Consider the following 17,227-nt stretch of genomic DNA (forward strand, 5'->3'; position numbering starts at 1 on the left):
GGACGCAGGGCACTCCGGCGTCTACCTCAGACCATAAGGGTCTCAAGCCCCACCCGCAAACACAGCCGCGACCAGCGATTTGGCTTTCTTCAAACAAGGGCGCTACCCCAAAAACATCCAACGTAACGCTCCGTAGAGCGAGCGTCGAAGAACGAGTAACGCAGACGACGTCGACACCAGAGTCCTCTACTGACAAACTTGTTGTCGAGAGCCTGGCAAGAATCGTCTCCGAAGACCAACGTAAGCGGACGACGAAACAAACGTCGAATACCGCACAAACAACTATAGAGACGCCGAAAAAGCACAAAAGTAGTTAGGAACTGCCCCCTTCATCTAAGGGCACTTATGAACTACCGGAAGGCTTTTCTGAAGGCGACGGAGACCTTTCTTCGACGCTGTGGGAGCGTTCGAACCGTTTGGAAGGTGAAAACACTAACTTTCCCCCGCTAGACTATTCAGGGGTCCCCCATGAGACCCTTGAAAGACTCCATTCTTGTATGGAAAAGATGGAAAGGTTTTTAGGAAACCAAAACCCACCCCCACCCAAAAGAACAAGGGAATGGCCCCAGGATGACCCTAGGGTAAAAATTCCTAGGCTTTTTCCCCCTTCTACAGACATTTTTGACCTCACTGAGGAGGAGCAATACCTCCAGGAAGATGAGGAGGGTTTGGGTGGAGAAGAAGAACATGAGGAAGAGGGGTTTGAAGAAGATCCTTACACTAGTGCAGGAGCTTTTGAAGAAGATACAGCTACCTCACAGCCCTGGCAATCCCCATCAGTGCAGCCTTGGCAATCTCCATCAGTACACTCAGACCCTGATGTTTTTCACCCTTCTCCTCCCAAAGATTCACCTATTGGAAACACTTCTCCCATAGATGATCAGCCTTCACTTAATGCACTGTTGCGCAAGGCAGCAGCGCATTTTGAAATAGACACAGGGGAAACTCTTCCGGACATAGACTTTGTAGAAAGAGTTATTAAAGAAAAAGCCCCTGTTAGTCAGTCTATTCCGCTCCTGGCTTCTATAAAGAGGAGAATTACTCCTTCCCTTTCTAATCCTGCCTTAGTCAGAGGGGTCAACCCCCGGATAGAAAAGCTCTTCAGCCCGTCATCCTCTGACCCTTTGTACATCAGAGGACATTCTATTCCTGACTCCCTCGTTGTCACTAATACAAGAAAAAGAGCGGGGGTACCACTATCCACTAGTGAGGCACCACCTGACAAAGAGGGCAAGAAGCTATATGCTCTTGGGAAGAGAATCACGACCTCCGCCGCCTTCTCTACTAGAATTGAAAATAATAATTCACTACTGGCTAGCTACGCAGATGCACAGTGGAACAAGCTGCGCAGCGAAGCAGAGGATGCACCAGAACCCCTGCGCTCACGCCTGTTAGCGACTATCTCAGAGGGAACTCTGGTAAACCAGGGCATCGTAAAGAACTCCTTAGATGCCGCTGAAATGGCTGGCCGTTCCCTGGTTCAGGGAATACTTCTTAAACGCCACGTCTGGCTGCGCAATTCGGGGTTTAAGCCGGAAACCCAGGCTTCCCTCATAAATAAGCCCATAGAACAAACACATCTGTTTGGGAAAGCAGTTGATGAGGCCGTGGAACACGCGAAGAAGGAGTTTGATACCATCAAGACTCTTGACCAAATTTCAAGGCCCCCTAACAGACGCGGCTATGGCAATAAACGCTCCTTTCGTGGCCAACGCCAGCAGCAAAACCAACAGCAATTTTACTCTGCTAACAACTGGCCCTCTAACCAGGGTAGCAACACCCAGTTCAGTCAAAGAGGCCAACGCCGTGGCAAGGGAAGAGGTCGCGGCTCCAGCCCCAGAGGTTCCACGCCCAACACTAGCAAATGACCCAAGGATTCGGGTCCCCTCCCATGCATCACCGGTCGGGGGCCGGCTAACATCGTTCCTATCTGCATGGGAGGGAATAACGTCAGACCATTGGGTATTATCCACCATAGCCCACGGATACTGCATCGAGTTCAACGGTTCCCCCAAGTACAGACCCCCGCGGAACCGACGCATGACACCGGAACACCTCACCATTCTTCTTCAAGAAGTAGAAGAGCTACTGAAGAAAGAAGCTATAAAGCCTGTCCCCCTATCTCAGGTAACAGAAGGTATTTATTCAGTGTACTTCCTTGTACCCAAAAAGGACTTAACCATGCGCCCTGTATTAGATCTGCGCCAAGCGAACAAGTTTGTCAAACCCCAAAAGTTTCGTATGGTGACATTGCAGGAAGTAATCCCACTGTTATCACAAGGGGATTACATGACAACACTAGACATGAAAGATGCATACTTTCATATTTTAATGTTGCCAGCGCACAGAAAATACCTCAGGTTCAAGATAGAGAACAAACACTACCAGTTCAGAGTACTACCCTTCGGAATAGCATCTGCACCAAGGGTATTCACAAAGGTACTGGCAGTGGCAGCGGCCCACCTGCGCAGGTTATCCATCCCGGTATACCCTTACCTCGACGACTGGCTCATAACAGGGGATTCTTTCGAAACATGCTTCTCCAATACCCAAAAGACCGTAGACCTTTTGTCCCAACTGGGCTTCTCCATCAACGAAAAGAAGTCCAGCTTAGACCCCAGCCAAATCAAACAATTCCTAGGGGCTCTAATTCGAACAAAGGACGGCCTCGTTTTCCCCTCCAACGAGAGGGTCCAAAACATGCTGTTTCAGATTCCCCATTATGTGGCAGGTCGAGAGGTGACGGTACGCAAAGCAATGCGCTTGCTAGGGATGATGGCGTCATGTATTTATTTGGTACCTCACGCGCGCCTGCGCATGCGCCCAATGCAAGAGTGGCTCTACAGCCAGTGGTGTCAGGCCAGCGGACAATGGGACGATCTAGTGGTGGTCTCGCAGGCCTTGGTTCTCTCGCTACGGTGGTGGACTAAAGAAAACCTGTTATTAGGGAAAACTTTTGCCACACCCGCAGTGGAAGCCACTCTAACCACAGACTCATCCCTCACAGGATGGGGGGCTCACCTATCCCATCAGACTGCTCACGGAGCGTGGACTCCGAGCTTGGCATCCAAGCATATAAACCTGCTGGAACTACTAGCGGTGTTCAAAGCACTAAAAGCCTTTCAGGAACACCTACAAGGAAAGACAGTGATGGTCCTCACAGACAGCACCACAGCCATGTACTACCTCAACAAGCAAGGGGGCACTCGCTCTCCAGGACTGTCCAAGCTGTCCCAGAATATATGGAAGTGGGCTCTCAAACACATGTTCCTACTATCACATGTACCAGGGGAACTCAATCTGCTAGCAGACAAACTCAGCAGAGACTTCCCCCCTGCCCGAAGAGTACGAATGGCAATTGCACGAAGACATCGTATTAGACGTCTTCACGCAATGGGGATTCCCGGAAATAGACCTGTTCGCAACTCTGGAGAACTCACAATGCCAAAGTTACGCCTCCAGGTACCCCCAGAACCAGTCCAAGGGGAACGGTCTGTCGATTCAATGGTCAGGGAAATTTGTTTACGCCTTTCCCCCGACTCCCCTTCTCAACAAAGTGGTGCACAAGATGCACCAGGAGCAGGTTACCATGATACTAGTGGCCCCAATGTGGGCCCGGCAGCCATGGTTCGCCCACTTGATGGAGATGTCCCTATCTCCCCCAGTGAAACTTCCCTGCCTGTACAACATGCTGTCACAGGACAAGGGTAGGACACTGCATCCATGCCCTCAGACCATGAACTTAGCAGCCTGGCTCCTGAGATCATAGAATTTGGACATTTAGAACTCCCGCAGAGATGTATGGACATCCTCAGGGAAGCCAGAAAACCTAATACTCGCCACTGCTATTCTAGCAAGTGGAAAAGATTTGTCATCTGGTGTAGAGGTAAGAGCATCAACCCGGTTGACTGCTCTCCTACTAATATTATTCTATACTTGACCCATTTACTGGATTCAGGTCTAGTGTTCAATTCCATTAAAGTCCACCTAGCGGCACTTTCTGCATACACCACTTCCCAACTTAAGGTGTCGTGGTGGAAGATACCAGTTATCAAGGCCTTCATGGAGGGGGTAAAGAGAATACACCCTCCGATAGCTAACCCAGCTCCCGGATGGGACTTAAATGTGGTACTTTCTAGACTCATGGGCGCTCCTTTCGAACCCATGCACAAGGCAACTCTTAAGGACCTCACTCTTAAGACTGCTTTCCTAATAGCTATCACCTCCATTAGGAGAGTAAGTGAACTACAGGCTCTTTCTGTACTAGACCCCTTCGTAACAGTTCACAAGGATAAGGTGGTTCTACGCACACACCCAAGGTTTGCACCAAAATTCATCTCAAAATTTCATGTAAACCAGTCAATAGAACTACCAACGTTCTTTCAAAACCCTTCCAGCTTGGGAGAAAAAACTCTGCATACACTAGATGTATGTAGAGCTGTCATGTTCTACATGGAAAGAACCAGACCACTGAGAAAGACTAATCAGTTCTTTGTCTCCGTGGCAGCAGGAAGAGAAGGAGATGCGGTCTCAAAGTCCACTATATCTAGATAGATTGTTCAATGCATCACTCTCTGTTACACTCTTGCTAAGAGAGAACTACCCTTCAAGCCAAGAGCACATTCCACTCGAGGCACTGGGGCTTCCATAGCGTTCATTGCAAATGTTCCCCTTGAGTCCATCTGCAAAGCGGCTACCTGGAGTTCTGTGCACACCTTTACAAAACACTACTGTCTAGATGCACACTCTAGATCTGACTCACAGGTGGGGCAGGCAGTATTAAGACATCTTTTCTCTACTGTTCCTTCTCATAACCCACCGCCAACTCCGGGTACTGCTCGCTAGTCTATGCACAGCATGTGATTCTATGCAGATTAACAAACATCAGAAGACAATGCATTACTTACCGTAAAAGCATTTCTGATGGTTGTATCTGCTTAGATTCACATGCGCCCACCCTTCCTTCCCGCTCGGATGGAAGGCACATAGACATCCTTTTTCTATATTTCTCTCTTTTCTGTACTCACTCACGGCTAGAAGGCTCCCTCAGGGCAGAAAAATACAAACAGAGGGACCTCGACGCGTGAGGGATTGTGGGTACAACGCACGTCACTATAGGGATAGTGTTACAGACACGCCTTGTCGACGTCCCCTTTTCGACTACGAAAAACAAAATGCAATACTCCGCAGTGACCACTGGATGTCGGACCTATGCACAGCATGTGAATCTAAGCAGATACAACCATCAGAAATGCGTTTACGGTAAGTAATGCATTGTCATATCGGTTATCGGTCAATAGCGCCAAGATGTCCCTCTGGGGGCGTATGTGTGCACTACACATACACCCGTTATGTTTATAACCACTGAGGAAATTAAGTCAATTATTCCCGGTCTGTTTACAAGTTGTCTCGTTAAGATGAGCTGAGGGGGATACTCCGTGCCAATGAGTTTGTTACATGAGCAGTTTTTGGGAGGACATGTTGTCGTGGAATCCACTGGCATGCTTGTATGGCTCAAACAAGTATTCTAAGTTTTTCATAATGTCCTCGGTATGGTCCAGCCCTGGTGGATCGTATATGGTAATGTGAGTTCCTACCCAATTTCCAGAACGAAGTCCCACTAATTGATCTACGCTGACTTGACTCAATTAATATGCATCAGTGACACTAATTACTAGCCCTCCTTTCGGTCTACCTTCTTTCCTTGCTTTGCGGTTTTGTTTTTATTGTAATGTTTCTGCCATCATCACACAGTAAGTCTCCCACCGCCCATGTTACCACCGAAAAATCAAGGTTAGACCACATAAACCCTCCCTTTGGAGGTATTCTGTGACTATATCTCACATTACTTCTTGCCACCTAATCTCCCCCATCTGCAGCCAGATTACCTGTCTGTTCTCCTAGTACAAGAACGAAAACGAACTGTAGTGCGATCAGTGCTATACTCATCCTGACCACTGGATGGCACTGCCGTGTCAGTTTTCAGTGTCAGTTTTCAGTATCGGCGGCAGCAGAGGTCAATTTCAATCCTACCTGTTCCACTGCGTTTTTAATGTCGGTGTTTCAAAGATGGAAAAACGCGTTCCATTGCCACTGAGCATGCGCACATCGCAGTTTCCCCGTTTCTTGCAGATTTGAACCCCAGGAAGCAAGCCGGTCTAGATAAGAAGGAAGGTGTTTTAGACTGACCCCTCGAACGAGGGGGGAGGAAGGGGGTCCTGGTAGTATCTCACCATTACTTTGCTAGCTGTGGTTCATGGGGGCTGTAGTCCTAAATATCTGGAGAGTCAAAGGTCTCCGATCCCTGAAGTCAAGTGATTGTTTGTAAAATCAAAGAACGCGACTGGCAAGCAACAGCGAAGCAGGGTTACAGTCGAGTGTTTACTGACGCCAAGGTGGGCATAATGCAGCTGTGGCCATCCACCTAAAGCGGGGCGAAGATATGCCACCTGCACATATAAGAAAACTCCTGTAACGCCTAGAAAAACTTGAAAGTTAGTTCCTTATTCTGTATGGTCCACACCCTAAGATGTAATGCAACCACATTATTCTGTATGACTCCAGTTCTATGATATGGCATTTGTAACGCGCCTATACACAAGTATTACAAGGCGCGACGAGGCAGGGAGGGGGGAAACAAAGGGAAGACAGACCACGATCCTGCTAGGCCAGGTGTCATTCAGATCGCGCAAGTGCAAGGGTAGGGGGGAAGGGAAAAGTGCAGTACAGGGTTAGAAGAATAATAAGATAAATAAGGGCCAGTTGGTGGCAAGTGCGAGGTAAGTGCAGACAAGTGCTGGGAAGGGGGCTGTAGGGATGCAGAGACAGTCCTGCAGTGCAAGGGGAGAGTGGCTGGGCCAAGGACCGAGATCAGTGAGAGTGGCCCAGTTGCATGTACTGTAATTACCATACTGTTTTCCATCGAGTCCTAACTATGTACCTTTAGCGCCGTCATACCTCCGGGTCTGGGCGCTACCAACAAATACAGTAAAAGTATGAGAACTGTGATGAGAGTTGTGTGCCTTTGTGTTCCTGCGTGAGCTATAGTTTTATTTGTGAAGTGCTAAACCCTTTGTAGAGGCATGCCAGCGCCCATACCCTTGAACCCGTAGAGAGAGCGGTTCCGCTGAGCCTTGCTAACATGAATCGGGTGTAATGTTTGCCCATTCAAAGGTCCTGTTTGCCATATTCAGAAGTTTCAGGTAACCGAGAGGGAGCTATCCTTGCAGACGGGGGCGCTGGGTATGCAGGGGCTCTGCCACCTACTGGCCCCAGGTGCCCATCCACCTCTGTGCACGCGAAACATAAAAACAATATTGCAAAACTGATAACGCCGGCAGCACTGTGGCTTGAGCATCTCGTGACGACAAAATAGCTAACACTAGATCCGAAACGTTGGTCTCAAAACACGTGCCTGAAAGACTTTGCCACTGAGCTTAATGCGCTAGTTTGCACAAAAGCTCTCCTCAAGCTTACCGCCCTACAAAGGGCAAGTATCTTTCAAACTCACTTGGGCATTTTTAAAGGCACATGTAGCAACGTTTTATATTGACCATTAAGCATTGCTTTAAGTGGGGTAAAAAATTGCTGTGGGGCGGGGGGGGGTCTCATTTGGGGGAGTGGCTTGAAAAATACACAAACCATAGTAAGGTACACACAGAAATGTAGAACATTTATATATTTGTGTGTGTACCTAACCAGGGACGTCATTTGGGGGTCGCCAGAGGTCGCAACTGCGACCTCTGAGGTCTCCCTTGCGACCTCTGTGGTCACCCTTGCGACCTCTAGAAAAAAAAAGAGAAAAAAAAATGGGTTTTTTTGGTTTTTTTTTGGTATTGTAAGCTCATGGGCTGTGGCCAGCAACATGTGGCTCTTTAGTTCTGGAGTGGCTGGCTTTCTTGATAAAGCCCCTTAAAAAAAAGAAGAAAAAGAAGTAAAGGTGTGGCACAAGTCTAACACTTTCAGCACTGACCCTAAATAAGAAAGATTAGGAATACCAAATGTGTCTTTCTGGAATTCTATACTAATTGCTAGACTCATTAAAGGTTTATTTCAGGCACACTTCAGGGGGTGAGTCACTGAATAAGTCTGTTCTTAAACGCCTCAACTCAGCCTTTCATCCTTCTGAGGTCGATAAATGAGTACCAACACAGGTTGGGTGATATTGGGTGTATTTTCTTTCTATATAAAGCACTTAGGCGTAAGTGCTATATAATAACACATCATTATCATTTGGTCATGGACGTCTGCTTGCACTTACAGTAATTTGGTAATATGGGCCTATATACACTGATCTTAATGATACATATGGCGATCCATTCTTGTATGAAATGTACATCACATTATAGCGATATTGTAACCATATTTTTTGTAGTATACAATGCTATGTGATAGCACTTCCTGTTTTGTCAACGGGTGAAAGGTCGCGTTCCATCGCATCCCGCGATATCACTTTGGGGTGGGGTCAAATGACATCACTTCCTGTGATGTCACCAGGGGTCAAGGGTCATGTGATGTCACTTCCGCTACCCCTGGCATTTTGGTGAAATGACGTCCCTGTACCTAACTATGCTTTGTATACTTTTCAAGAAATCTTTTTTAAACATCGAAATATGTAACACATTTCTATGTTTATAAAGGATGGCTTGAAAAGTACACAATTCAATCCATCTTTTATAAAGGTTTGACAACGAATACGCCCGAGGCTGCTTTGTCAGTCGGCAAAGCTTTATAAAAAATTGCTTGAATTGTGTACTTTTCAAACCTAGATATGTCAGAGTGCCTAGGTGTTCCGAGGGTCAAAGATGCCTTGGTGACCTGGGGAGGGGGCCCGGGAAAACAAAAGGACATTAACTTTCTCTTTTAACCTCTCACGTGAGGGGAAGGGGCGGTCACAAGAGGAAGTCACATTAATTGACAGAAGTGGCAGCCAGGCACAGCGTCAAACTTTAACTTCCAGTTTGAGTGACGTTGTGGCTGGCACTTGTGTCAGCTTGCCTGACTTGAAAATGGCAGGTGCACCTCTTGTCGCGTCTGCCGCCGTGATGGGAAAAATGTGTCCCACTGTAGTGTGGTGGTACCAGGGGGGGCCCCTGCACAGCTGCACTTTTGGAGACTGTCGGGGCTGGCCCTGTCCCACTTAAAGCACTGCCATTAAGTAACAATTGTAATTGTTTATACAGCGCTTATACATAAGTGGAGTCCTTCAATGCGCCTCAGTAAGTGACCCAGTGTGGCCAGCGGGCCTGAACAATCGAAGGCTAGATGGGCAGACGATTGAAATGTGACTTCAGCGCTCACATTTTGCATATCCGCTCACCTTAGGGAACATAAAACTAATTAGAGGCATCTTAGGTGAGTAATAATGTTGTACTTCCATAGCAATTTGTTGGGCACTCAGAAAAGCACGATGTCCGGTTAGTCCCCGCATTAGGACAGATGTTCCCTGTGCCGTGGGCTCTAGGCACAGAACAGCTTCTTAACCTGAAGCACTACTCTGCCTAATGGCCACAAGAGGGCAGTGTTCAACCGCGATGTACTTCTCAGCCCAGTCTGTGACGTTCCGGCGCAGCGCTTTGGGCGCCGGCTGTTTTGGCGCAGATCCATTGGTGCAGGGAACTGCTCGACGAGATATTTAGGGTTTACTTAAATATGTCAATCAAAGCCCAGGCCAATGCAGTGTTTTCATACACAGTATATGTAAGCAATTAGTACTCGCAGCCATACTGTGAATGCACACTCCATGCTGAAATGGGTTGCTTAGTCCCGCATGTTATTGTTTGCAGGACACAGCAACCTATAGCTGCATGGAGCCAGTGCTGGAAGCGAAAAGAAATGTACTGGGGGAAACTGTTGACTCTTTGGAGGGGCGGGGCTGTGGGAATGAGGGGGTGGGACTAAGGGGCGTGTCCCTCTGCCAGGTTGTGCAACACAGTATCTCTTCATAGAACCCAGTCCTGGCGATTTGCATAAAAGCAAAGAGCATTATGGGGGACATCTTAATGACCACAATTTTAAATGTTAAACATGTGTGGAAGTGGGAGGCAGGCCAAAATGGAGGAGGCCGCTGTTAGGCAAGAATTGATGTAGTAACCCAGTGGGGAGACTACACAACCCTTGTCCTCTTGGTATTAGGTAACTCACCTATTGGTACAGGGCTGTTCTACACAAGTTAGTAGAGTGACTGAGCAGCCAGGCCTACCTCAAGAGGGGTCAATGTGAGCTGTAGACCTCTAGCAATGAAATCCACCAATACAAGTAGCCAAGTAACATTCAAGGTTTGTAGTTAAAATAATTATGTATTTAACAATAGTTTTTAAATAAGCATTCTTTAAAGAGAACAATATATGTAGCAATCAAATGCACTCCAAAATACTTGCTCAGAATTCACACAAATTTAATTGATACTCTTTAGAGATGCTTCTTACACACTTCCTGCATCCTGAGGTGACTTCACTAAGTAGGACAGTAATTGCATTTATATATCACTAGTACACTTTGTAAATTCTGAGGTTGGTAGAAAGGAAAGGTTCAAGGAAGGAAAAAGGTTCTCGGAGCATGTGTGCACTTTAAATCCCCCAATGAAGTCTAGATAAAAACCTTTCCCAGCAATATTAGTTTAAAACCAATGTATCACCAATGAGGGTCAATAAGAATCGAAGTCAAATGGAATCGAAGAGTCGGCTGGGAGCCAGGACAGCCCAAGTCAATTGGAGCAAAATCTATAAAGCTGGAGCACTTCTTAGATAGTAAAGGTCTTGCACAAAGTTAGTTTGTTGAAGAAAAATCACTGTAGTGCCACAAGCGGTTCCACTTGTGAAAGTTATAGCTGAGATCAACTCTAGAAAAGCAGCTACTGCAAGTCTCAACTGAGAAGAGCAAAGCTACAGCAAAGTGAGAACAGTACCTTTGGTTAGAAGAATGGGGTCCATCTGGCTTCTGTCTGCTTGGAGCGATGCAGATCCTGTGTTCCTGGGCCTCAGTCGTTGGGACAAGAGGGAAGATGTCTGGGGACTCCTGTGGCAGCAATTCAATGGTTGGTGGCAGCTGCGTGCTCTTTTCAGATCAGCGGCTCTTTGCGGTTTCAGCGCTCGGTAAACCACCACCGTGGATCTTGGACACCGGTTGAGCTTCCTTAACTCCTTGAGTCCTGCACTCTGGTGAGGTGATGCGAGCTCTGATCGTCTGGCTTCTGGGGGGTCCGGAGGAGACTCCTGGAGCTTTTAGCCAGTTTACAGATGTTGCACTCGACTACGGATATCTTAACCCCTGCCACTCTCTTCCTGTAGCAGCAAAGAAGTACAGCCTGTCGGGGAAGGTCTTCCTGTGGAGTTCGTATCTTGGTTAGTTGGTCCCACTAACCCAAGGAGTCATCCTTTCGGAGCTTCTCTTGTCGATCAGAAAAGGGAGTTTCAGCACAGTGGCAGAGCTTCACCGGGCAGTTCAACGGTCCAGGAGGATGCAGTAGGCTTCGTCCCAGTGGTCGACTCTGCCTCTAGTCACAAAACCCTTGCCTTTTAAGCAGGTTTCTGCCATGCATGCACTGCATAGCTTTCACTCGCACAGCAGGGGGCTGTCCTGCAAGGACAGCCAGCCAATCAGGAATGGGTGCAGTCAGGTTTCCCTAGAGACGAAGGACAGGGGAGTTTGAGGTACCTCCCTCACTTCCTGCCTTTCCAGACACACTAAGCCAGAGGCGGGTTTCAGTACTGAAGCCTGCCAAAGGCAAGATGAACAAAGGGCTCAAACCTGGTTTGGCCTGCAGAGTAAAACCCAAGAAAGACTTCATAAACAGAAAATAGTGAAAAAGGAAGACCGGGGCCATTTTGACAAAATGGTCACGCATTGGTGCTATAATGCAGCTGAGGGTTCAGCCTGTGGCTGAAAAGTACAATGGTAAGAAAATTAAACCACTGCCACCAGCTGTTTAAAGTAGTGAGGATAGCATAAAAAAAGTTACATGAGTAGGTAGGAAAAGGGACTAGTAAGTAAACCCCCCCCCCACCCCCCTTGCACTCCACATAAAATGGGGTGTGCTGGACCCTCGAAGAGACAAGGTAAGTAAAATCAATTTCACTTTACTATTCTTGGGAACAGAAGTATACCCAATAAAAGGTATTTAAACCTGGAGAGAGAAATCTAAAGGATTTATTTTTGACACTGCACTGATGGTGCTGTGTCTCACCATACAAAAAGTAGATGCCTATGGAGTTTGACAGACTCCAAAAACAAAGGAAACAGATCATCCGAATCGGATCAAAATGGGATCATGAGGGAGTGAGAAAAATGGCTGGCTCACTCCAGGGTACAAATTAAAAAGTCCAAAAGTCCAGCAAAAGAGCTGGGGGTGGGGGGGTGGGGGGGACCGGGGTTCTAAGGTTGAAAGGAATTGGCACAGAAATGAGAATTCTCCCTAACTGCCATGAGAGAGACCCCAGGCAGGGCCACAGTGTTGGGCTTGGAAGTCAACAGACCTGGGGGTTGGGGGGGGGGGGGTGCATTGTGTGCACAGACAGTGTATCCCCCCCCTCGGGCAATAACAGGAAGGCTGCACTGAAAAGTGGGAGCATAATGTAGGCACCAAAGTCTTTGTAGAAACCAGGATCAGATGTATTACAGGAAGAGAAGTAAACTCATTGCCAGCAGGATAAATTAAACACACTGGACTCGGGTGATTGCCTGCACTGGACTGGGGCATTGATGGCAGACACACTAGCTAGGCACACCCACTGCCTGGGACCTGTGGGCCCGGGAAGTAACCTTGGATGCATGGGGGAGCAGGGCCCTGCAGGGAAGGGTTGGAGAGGAAGTGGGAGAAGGCGGTTGGTAGAGACGGAGGACTGGGAGGGGGAGGACCAAAAGAGAAGGAAGCGAGAGAGAGGGGATGCCCAGTGAGAAAGGTGTCGCCCAGTGAGAGAGGTGGCACCCAGTGAGAGCGCCCACAGGGTCCCACGAGGGACACAGAAGGAGAAAAACAGGAAGAGAGACTCACATAGAGAGACGCATACCGTGGGACACACGCGCATGCAGAGGCAGGCCGGCAGAAAGGCCAGGAGCCTTACCGGTGGAAATAGAGAGCAGGTTGATGAGGAAGGGAGGGGAAGGATGCAGAGGGAAGACGAGGATACCTGTGGAAGGGGCCTCCTTGGCTTGGCTGTCCCCCCCATCAGCACACCACGGGCAGCAACCAAAGAAGGGGCAGGGTGAGTGCCCAGTCCTTTCTCCACAGGCTTATCTAAGGCTGTTATTCCACCCAGGAGGCAAGTGTTTGTTTGGTTGTTGCCAGGACAAGTTGTGTTTGGTTTCTAGGGGAGATGGGATGCGGGGCTGGACACACGTTCTCAGGTATTCTGTGTCATTCTCAGGTCAGGGGAGTTGAAATTATAGGTACAAGTGGCTTTCCAGAGCCACCCACCCATGATGGACACAGAAAGTGGAACTGGTTTTGCAGGGCTCAGAGGATTCATGCAGGACAAAGGGGAGATTGAAATTATAGGGCGGGGCAAGTGGGAGGAAGAGTTGAAAGGTTTCCAGGCTGCAGCTGAGCAACTGGTAGAACTGCTTCCCACCTTGTGCCCTGCCACCGGTCCTTTTCTAGTCTTATCCCACCATGTGTCCTGCCACTGATGCTTTACCTAGTTTTATCCCACCTTGTGCCCTGCCACCAGTTCTTTTCCGAGTCTTTTCCCACCTTGTGCTTTGCCAATGATGCTTTTCCTAGTCTTTTCCCACCTTTGTGTCCTGCCACGGAGGCTTTTCCTAGTGTCATCCCACCTTATGCCCTGCCATTGATGCTTTTCCAAGTCCTATCCCACCTTGTGTCCTGCCACTGGTCCTTTTCCTAGTCTTTTCCCACCTTGTACCTTGCCACCGGTCCTTTTCCTAGTCTTATCCCACCTTGTGCCCTGCCACTGCCCCCTTTCCTAGTCTTATCCCACCTTATGCCCTGCCATGGATTATTTACTGGTCTTATGCCCTGCCACTGATGCTTTACCTAGTTTTATCCCACCATGTGCCCTGCCACCGGTGCCTTTCCTAGTCTTAACCCACCATGTGCCCTGCCACTGATGCTTTACCTAGTTGTATCCCACCATGTGCCCTGCCACTGGCCCCTCTCCTAGTCTTATCCCACTGTTTGCCCCGACACTGGTGCTTTTCTTAGTCTTATCCCACCTTATGCCCTGCCACCGATAGTTTCCTATTCTCATTCCACGTTGTACCCTGCCACTGGCAATTGACTTATCATTGTTCCACCTTGTGGTACTTCTCCTGTTCCCACTTCATGGATTGAGTCTTTTTGGTTGTTGTTTTCGCTCTGTGAGCAGTCTTTCTTTTGTTGGCTCTTTTTCTGTAGCCGCCCAGCAAAGGAAGTGACCCAGCACGTACCCTTGGTGAATGGTCTTCAATCCGAGAAGCACAAAAATGGTCTCTCCCACAAGGATTCTCAGCAGGACTTCGAGGAGGTCATCCAGCTGCCCAACCATATTGGCTCTGCGCGAGACGGCACTAACAGTCACGGGGAGAGGGACCTCGGTCTCCCTGGGGACCCCATCATCGCATTCACGGATGAACCTTTCATGAAAAAGCCTGTCGTACAGCCACATCAAATCACAGGTAATATTGCCCCCAACACTATATTTATTTATTTATACATTTGTATAGCGCACATACAGCTCAAGGGCATCGTGGCGCTGTTATTTGTGGCAGGCTTAGTTACAGAAGAAACGTATGCATGCGAGTCATATATACATGTCAGAACAGATGAGTACAATCATAAAATACATACATTGACATTTCTGAACATGTGGTGATGGATCACCCATTGATTGCTATTGGTCAGTATTGGTCCGAGCTTTATGTAAAGAGCAGTGTTTTCACGGTTTTGCACAATGCGAAGAGGGTATCTGGCCATTGCATCTAATGCCATTCCATCGAAATGTTTCCATCTAAAGAATTTACATCGAATGTATATTTTTGGGGGGTAAAGGATTAATTATTGTTTAGGTGCATTTTAAAGGGTAAAAAATGAGGGTTTGGGAGGGGGGCCCACAAAAAAAAGAAAGGAGAACAAAAAATGCATTTGATGGAAATTTTTTAGATTGAAAAATTCCAATCAAATGCATGTCGATGCAAGGAATTCAATGCAATGACCATAAACCGCTAAGAAGGAGACTTCTCCTTGCAGGGGTGGTGGTAGGCCAGTCCACTGTGCTGTCTTCTCATTTTGCCTTACACTGGATTTGGTGCGCACCCTTCATATGGTGCTGCACAGCAGCTTCTCTGAGGTGTGTTGATAGGAGCTCTGGAAAGTGTGCAGTGATGCGTAACTCCCTCCTGCCCCACTCTAGTGTGCAATGGTAACTCGTTTGGGAGCACTCCAGTCTGCATGGCTGCCTAGTGGTCATTGTAAGTGGTTATTTATAACGCGCTTAATATCCAGAGGTGTCTAAGCACTGACCTGTGGATGGAACCTGTGTTGCTCCGCGTCGTCTTGCTTCCAAGATGAGTGCGTTGCCCCTGAGCTTCAACATTCCTACAGGGAAGAGGTTTTCAGCAGTGGGGGCAGCTTGCCATTCATCCTAGCGGTGGGGGCTGTGATGATGAATGGAAGTGTGGGTTCCTCAATATGTCTCTTAAACAATGCAAAATCAATGACTACATCTTCGGCTTGTGTGCACCTTCCTAACTCCTCTTCTCCTCTTCCCCTAGAAGTCCTCTAGGAGCACCAACCTTCCCGACATGGACAAATCTCCGCCTCCCTCCTGATGTGGACTGCGGACACCCCAAAGCATGATGGACATTACACAAGTGCCAATTCCAGACCTGTTCTTAATATAGTTTTTTTTTTTGGTTAATTTTTTTAAATAATGGTAGTTGTCAGGGAATAAACACTCCAGTGAGGAGGGGAGGGCGTTTGGGAACTCAAAACCCTGGAATCTTAAGCGATAATGCAGGCCGTGAAAGGAGTAGTGGGAGAGACACTTGAAGAAGCCCCTTCGGGGGTCACCGCGGCTGGGACCTCTCCCCTCCTATGGAACGATCTTTGTTTTTGTTTTTTATTTTAACCTTGCACCTTACGAGACTGACTGTTTCATTCACTGTAGCGATAACGCGGAGGCTCTCGACGGCGTGGCCGTCGGGCCTTCCACTGAAGTGCGGTGTTGTAATAATGTAGCTATTTAACTTGAAGCGGCCGCTGGGTACAAAGACTGTATGTGAATAATGTAAATAGAACCTCACAGTGTTATATCGGGGCGAGCAGTGGGCGCTGCTCTCGACAAGGCCCTATCCCTCGAAGCAGCGGGACATAGCCCTTGAACGTGGATGGCCCCAACAATTTGCCCTGTGCTCTTGCAGGTGGCGAGATCGTTGCGCTTTGGGACGCTTAACGGAGGTGCGGATGAGGGCAATGGCAGATGCGCTCAGAGAGGGGGGGTGGTGGTGGTGGCGGCGGCCTTGCAGACGTTTGACGAACAGTTTTGCAGTACATTGGTCAGTCGTGCTGGCAGGGCAATTGTCTGCACTTGAGACGGCTGCTCCTATGTCACGTGCGACTGAGCAACCAATATATAATCCATTTATCCTGCTGCCTTTCGGGCGCTTACTTTGCGCTCCGGCGTTTCCAGGTGGCTGCGCTACACTTCAGTGTTGTCTGCTGGTGCAGCCGGTGTGCGCTCAGGCCACTGCCCCAGTCTCCGTGCCTATGATGTGGTGGTGTGACGTAATACCAGATCACTAGGCTAACATAACTGCTCCGCCATCTCATTGTGGCTTTTCCATTTCCCAACTCAGTTGTGACACAATGCACAGTCTCATAATAAAAAGAATAAAACACTTTTTAGGAATACGCTAACGTTTCATTAAGGGTGTAGAATTGTGTGCGCGTGTGTACGCTGTTTTAGTCTGCCCTTATTTTTGTGTCTGTGTCCTCCTGTTTTAATGGCCAAAGCATTGAAGATACATTTGTGTATGCACTCATTATTTCCTAGTACGTCACATGTCTATATACAAAATTTCTATATATTGCCTCCACAAAAGCCTAATGATAGCCTTTTTATTTTTGTTTTTAACTGGGCATAGGTGCAAGGAGCAGACGCAACAGCGCACCGCGGTCTTACTATAATTACAACAGGAACTTCGTTGCATGCACAATTAAGGCATTACATCTCAGAAGGCTGCTTAAAAATAGCACTGACCAGCCCTTTACAAAGCAAACGGTCATGTTACT

The 17,227-nt window shown here is 48.0% G+C and overlaps 1 protein-coding gene across 4 annotated transcripts in view; it reads left to right on the forward strand.

Moving 5' to 3' along the window:
- The window catches only part of MAP7D1 (MAP7 domain containing 1), a 382,583-nt gene extending 365,747 nt beyond the window's left edge, over positions 1 to 16,836 (forward strand). For all 4 annotated transcript variants that reach the window (XM_069622620.1, XM_069622618.1, XM_069622619.1 and 1 more), the window contains 2 exons: positions 14,354 to 14,613; positions 15,709 to 16,836. In XM_069622620.1, the coding sequence (XP_069478721.1) occupies positions 14,354 to 14,613; positions 15,709 to 15,719 (271 nt within the window). In that variant the 3' untranslated portion in view covers positions 15,720 to 16,836. The remainder of the gene's footprint in view (positions 1 to 14,353; positions 14,614 to 15,708) is intronic.
- Positions 16,837 to 17,227: the final 391 nt, after the last annotated feature.

The sequence above is a fragment of the Ambystoma mexicanum genome, chromosome 11 (assembly GCF_040938575.1).
Source record: "Ambystoma mexicanum isolate Mex_15411 chromosome 11, UKY_AmexF1_1, whole genome shotgun sequence".
Classification (NCBI taxonomy): domain Eukaryota; kingdom Metazoa; phylum Chordata; class Amphibia; order Caudata; family Ambystomatidae; genus Ambystoma; species Ambystoma mexicanum.